General features: G+C 45.8%; 1 protein-coding gene across 1 annotated transcript in view; it reads right to left on the reverse strand.

The window, feature by feature from the left end:
• Positions 1 to 5,605, reverse strand: part of LOC132829859 (uncharacterized) — a 51,027-nt gene extending 45,422 nt beyond the window's left edge. Inside the window, exon 1 of the mRNA XM_060847249.1 lies at positions 5,507 to 5,605. Coding sequence (XP_060703232.1) covers positions 5,507 to 5,564 — 58 coding nt within the window. The 5' untranslated portion in view covers positions 5,565 to 5,605. The remainder of the gene's footprint in view (positions 1 to 5,506) is intronic.
• Between the last annotated feature and the right edge of the window lie 395 nt (positions 5,606 to 6,000).

A 6,000-nucleotide genomic window follows, 5' to 3' on the forward strand; every position in this document is an offset into this window, starting at 1 on the left:
AGTACAGAGTGGGTACTTTGCAATTCTGAGAGAATGTGGCCCTCAGCTGAGGCAGGGCAGACTGTTGAGAGGATAGGTGCCGGCGCATTGCTGCGAGTGTGGAGCGGAGGATCTTGAAGGAGAACCATTGCTGGTGTTTTAGAAACTGTAGTCTGTACTGTTTGTCCTGTTCGGGTCCGAACTCTGCTAGTTTAAAGTTGGTCCGGACTCCGTGTGGGATGAGTTGTTTACGAAGGCAGGCACTGAGGAAGCAAATCTGGCTGTGGTACCGAGTTTGTTTCACGACATGGTTGAAGAGGTTCAGGGCAGAGGGAATGACCTGGGAGTTGCAATGGGAGAGGGACTCTCTGAGATTCTTGTAGAGAGAGGAGGAAAGCTTCTTCAAGGCAGGCATCCTTGCAAGAGAATTCGCAGTAGGGTTAAAATCAACTAGGGAAAAACAATGATGCTGGAAACCAGAATCTGGAGTAGAGTGGTGCAGGAAGAGCACAGCAGTTCAGGCAGCATCCGAGGAGCAGTAAAATCGACGTTTTGGGCAAAAGCCCTTCATCAGGAATACAGGCAGAGAGCCTGAAGGGTGGAGAGATAAGTGAGAGGAGGGTTGGGGTGGGGAGAAAGTAGCATAGAGTACAATAGGTGAGTGGGGCAGGGCATGAAGATGATAGGTCAGGGGGGAGGGGGGAGTGGATAGGTGGAAAAGAAGATAGGCAGGTAGGACAGGTCATGGGGACAGTGCTGAGCTGGAAGTTAGGAACTGGGGTGAGGTGGGGGAAGGGGAAGTGAGGAAACTGTTGAAGTCCACATTGATGCCCTGGGGTTGAAGTGTTCCGAGAATGAACATGAGGCGTTCTTCCTCCAGGCATCTGTGGTGAGGGAGCGGCAGTGAAGGAGGCCTAGGACCTCCATGTCCTTGGCAGAGTGGGAGGGGGAGTTGAAATATTGGGCCACAGGGCGGTGTGGTTGATTGGTACAGGTGTCCCGGAGATGTTCACTAAAGCGCTCTGCTAGGAGGCGTCCAGTCTCCCCAATGTAGAGGAGACTGCATTGGGAGCAACGGATACAATAAATGATATTGGTGGATGCGGAAGGCTCATTGGGGCCTTGGATGGAGGTGAGGAGGGAGGTGTGGGTACAGGTTTTGCAATTGCTGCGGTGGCAGTAGAAGGTGCCAGGATGGGAGGGTGGGTTGAAGGGGGGCGTGGACCTGACCAGGTAGTCATGGAGGGAACAGTCTTTGCGGAAGGCGGAAAGGGGTGAGGAGGGAAATATATCCCTGGTGGTGAGGTATGTTTGGAGGTGGCAGAAATGTCGGCGGATGATTCGGTTTATGCGAAGGTTGGTAGGGTGGAAGGTGAGCACCAGGGGTGTTCTGTCCTTGTTACGGTTGGAGGGGTGGGGTCTGAGGCCGGAGGTGTGGGATGTGGACGAGATGCGTTGGAGGGCATCTTTCACCACGTGGGAAGGGAAATTGCAGTCTCTAAAGAAGGAGGCCATCTGGTGTGTTCTATGGTGGAACTGGTCCTCCTGGGAGCAGATATGGTGGAGGCGGAGTAATTGGGAATACAGGATGGCATTTTTGCAGGAGGTGGGGTGGAAAGAGGTGTAATCCAGGTAGCTGTGGGAGTCGGTGGGTTTGTAAAAAATGTCGGTATCAAGTCGGTCGTCAATAATGGAGATGGAGAGGCCTAGGAAGGGGTAGGAGGTGTCAGAGATGGTCAAGGTAAATTTAAGGTCAGGATGAAATGTGTTGGTGAAGTTAATGAATTGCTCAACCTCCTCGCGAGAGCACGAGGTGGCGCCAATGCAGTCATCAATATAGCGGAGGATGAGGTGGGGAGTGGAAGAATTTACGAGTAAAAAATGAGGTCTGCAGATGCTGGAGATCACAGCTGCAAATGTGTTGCTGGTCAAAGCACAGCAGGTTAGGCAGCATCTCAGGGATAGAGAATTCAACGTTTCGAGCATAAGCCCTTCATCAGGAAAGAATTTAGACAGCTGAGGAGAGTTGGTAAATTGGCAGATGAAATGCAACATGGGAAAGTATGAGATAAAGCAGTTTGGAAGGAAGAATAGAGGCATTGACATTTTTCAAAATTTGGAGAAAGTTCAGACAGCTGAAGTGTAAAGGGTTTTGGGAGTTGTAATTCAGGTTTCTCTTAAGGTGAACGTGCAGGTTGAGTCAGTAGTTAGGAAGGCAAATGTTGTCATTCATCTTGAGGTGACTAGAATATAAAAACGGGGATGTACTTCTGAGGCTTTATAAGGCTCTGGTCAGACCACATGTAAAATACTGTGAGCAATTTTAGGCCCCATACCTCAGCAAAGATGTACTGGCCCTGGAGCAGGTCCAGGGAACGTTCACAAGCATGATCTCAAGAATGAAAGGCTTAACATATGACGAACACTTGAAGACTCTGGGGTCATACGTGATGGAGTTTAGAAGGATGAGGGAGGATCTGATTGAAACTTTCAGAATACTGAATGGCCTGGACAGAGCAGATGTTGGGAAGATGTTTCCATTTAAAGGAGAGACTAGGACCTGATGTCCCAGTCTTTACTCTAAGGGAAGACCTTTTAAAATGGAGATAAGGAGAAATGTCTTTGGCCAGAGAGTGGTGAATCTCTGGAGTTCATTGCCACAGAAGTCTGTGGAGGCCAAGTCATTGAGTATATTTAAAACAGAGGTAGAGACGTTCTTGATTGCCATGGGGACCAAAGGTTATGGGGAGAAGGCTGGAAAATAGGTTTGAAAAACCTATCAGCCCTGATTGAATGGTGAAGCAAACTTGATGGGCTGAATGGCCTAATTTCTGCTCCTATGTCTTTCGGTCTTAAAATTCAAAACATTCACCACTCTCTGAGGAAAAAGATTTCTCCTCATCTCAGCCCTAACTGGCATCCCCTTCTTTATAAATTGTGTCACCAGTTTAAAGATCCCCCAAAGATGGTGGGATTTTCTAGGAGGAGAGGTTGATCCAGCTGGGCCTGTATTCATTAGAGTTTATAAGAAAGAGAGGGGATCTGATTGAAATGTCAAAGAGTTGGACATATGAGATACAGGGAAGATGTTTCCCCTGGTTGGGGAGTCACTGTCTCAGAACATGGGGTTAACCATTTTGGATTGAAATGGGGAAACATTTTTTTTCATTCAAAGGGTGGCCAACGTGTGAGATTCACTACCAGAGCAGGTTGTGGAGGCTGAGTATGTTCAATGAAAGAAATTGATACAGTTTGGATCAAGGGGTTTGGAGAGAAAGTGAGAATATGGTATTGAGATAGAAGACCACGTGGTGGCACGGTGGCACAGTGGTTAGCACTGCTGCCTCACAGCGCCTGAGACCCGGGTTCAATTCCCGACTCAGGCGACTGACTGTGTGGAGTTTGCACGTTCTCCCCGTGTCTGCGTGGGTTTCCTCCGGGTGCTCCGGTTTCCTCCCACAGTCCAAAAATGTGTGGGTCAGGTGAATTGGCCATGCTCAATTGCCCGTAGTGTTAGGTAAGGGGTAAATGTAGGGGTATGGGTGGGTTTCGCTTCGGTGGGTCGGTGTGGACTTGTTGGGCCGAAGGGCCTGTTTCCACACTGTAAATCTAATCTAATCTAACCAACCAAGATCATATTGAATGGCGGAGAAGGCCAAATAGCCTACTCCTGCTCCTATTTTCTAGAGATTCATAACCAAGAAACACCTCACCTACATGTATTTTGATAAGTATTTTGCAAGTTTCAATGAGAGCACCATGTGCAGCTCTGATCACTACACTGCAGGAAGGATGTGTTTGCATTGGAGAGGTGCTGAGGGGATTCACCAGAATGTTGCCTGGGATGGAGCAGTTTAGCTCTGAAGACAGACTGGACAAACTCAGGTTGGTTTATAGACTGAGGAGGGGTTACCTGATAGATTATGAGGGGCATGGACAATGTGGATAGAACGTAACTGTTCCCCTTAGTTGAAGGGTCAGTAAAAAAAGGAACAAAATTTCAAAGTGAAAGGCAGCAGATTCAGAGGGGTGTTTAAAGAAACAATTTTCACCCAGAGGGTGGTGATAATCGGGAATGCATTGTCTGGGAAGGTATCCCAACAGTGCAGAATAGGTCATTCAGCCCCTCAAATCCATACTAATCCTCCAAAGAGCATCCCATCCAAACATCAACTCACTCACCTACCTACTCTATCCCTGCATTTCCTTTGGCTAATCCATGTAACCTACACATCTTTGTGTCGATACTGCATACATTCACGTAGAACTCTGAGCTCAAAAACTGCAGGAATTTATGTAAAACACTCACTTTTTAGATTAGGATCAATCTAAACATCAGGTCATAGACAGAGAACACAGGGGACTAACACCTTCAACATATTGTCTTGCTATCACCATTGTTAACAGCTAACCCGAGAATGCAACTTTAAAACAAAGGTTTTGTGATTTACACATGAAAGAAGTGAAACTACCACTGTATTCTAACAGATGAAAGGGTTAACAAACAATCAATTTTTCAATGTATAATTTCAGTTACATCACACTGCAAATTTTTGCTATAAATTCTGTGTTACAATCGAGCCCTCCACAATCACCTGATGAAAGAGCGTCGCTCCAAAAGCTAGTGCTTCCAATTAAACCTGTTGGACTATAACCTGGTGTGGTGTGATTTTTAACTTTGTACACATCTTTGGACTCTGAAAGAAAACTGGGGCAACCGGACAAAACCAATGAAGAATGTACAAACTCCGCACAGAAGCTGCCAAAGGGTGAAATCAAACGCAGGCCCCTGGTGCTGTGAAGCAGCACTGCTAACCACTGGGCCACTATGCCACCCTGTTGTTGAGGCGGGAAACCTCACAACCTTTAAAAAATACATGCATGAGCATTTGAAACGTCATAACATTCAAAGCGCTGGGCCAAGTGCCGGGAAGTGGCACTGGTGTAGATTTGGAGTAGTTTCTGTTGTTGGAGACTTGATGGGCCGAAGGGCCTCTTCTGTACTGTACGATTCTGTGGTCCTTCGAGATCACCTCTCATTCTTTGAAACTCTCGAGAGTACAGACCCAGTTTGCCCAATTCAATCTTCATGGTACAGTCCCGCCATCCTGTGAACAAGTCTGCTAAACCTTTGTTGCATTCCCTCTTTAGAAATAATATCCTTCCTGAGATAACAAATTTATACACTGTACACAGTATTCCAAGAATAGCCTTATCAAGTTTCTATATTATTGAAGCAAAGCATCACTGCTCCTGTGCTTAAATACTTCTGGGACAACAGCTGACATTCCATCAACTTTTCTTATTGTTTTCTGCACCTGCATTTTACCCATCAGTGATGTTGTAATTATTTCACAAGCAAAATGTTGCTGCCCATTTGAGGAACAGCAATGAAAAAGAACAAATATAGTGCTAAACAGTCCCAGGTTATGGAAACTTGCACTGTCAGCAGATGTGGTCATCAAGAAGAAGGGAATTGCAAGATTAATAAAAATAAATTTGAACAATAAATATTACAAGCACTTACTATGACCCCGCACTGAAACTGACATGAATGCAGAGAGCCAAAAACAGAGAAAATTCATTGTTAATTCTTCAGCATGTAGTCCTTCTTGCCCACTGCTTCTTGTCTTTGTAACTCAGAATAGAGAAGTTACTTCACTTCCTATGCTTCTGTAAAGATTCATACACAATATGAACAATAATTGGGAAGTATCAGTGACATAACTGCTGGGAAATTAACATAAAAACCATTGTACATTGTGAAATACTCAGGCTATGAGTATTTCTGGCCTGGCCAGCATTTATTCCTCTTCCCCAATTGTCCTTGTAATGGAGGGCTAGGTAAATAGCCTTCCTAAACTGCTGTAGTCTCTGTGGTGCACGGACATCATGATTTGATTTGATTGATTGTGGTTATTTGTACCTAAGCACAGTGAAAATCTTTGTTTTGCGAACAGTACGGGCAGATCACGGCAAACAAGGACATACAGATCATAGGGCGCTTAGACATCGCAATGA

This window comes from Hemiscyllium ocellatum, chromosome 2 (assembly GCF_020745735.1).
Source record: "Hemiscyllium ocellatum isolate sHemOce1 chromosome 2, sHemOce1.pat.X.cur, whole genome shotgun sequence".
NCBI lineage: Eukaryota > Metazoa > Chordata > Chondrichthyes > Orectolobiformes > Hemiscylliidae > Hemiscyllium > Hemiscyllium ocellatum.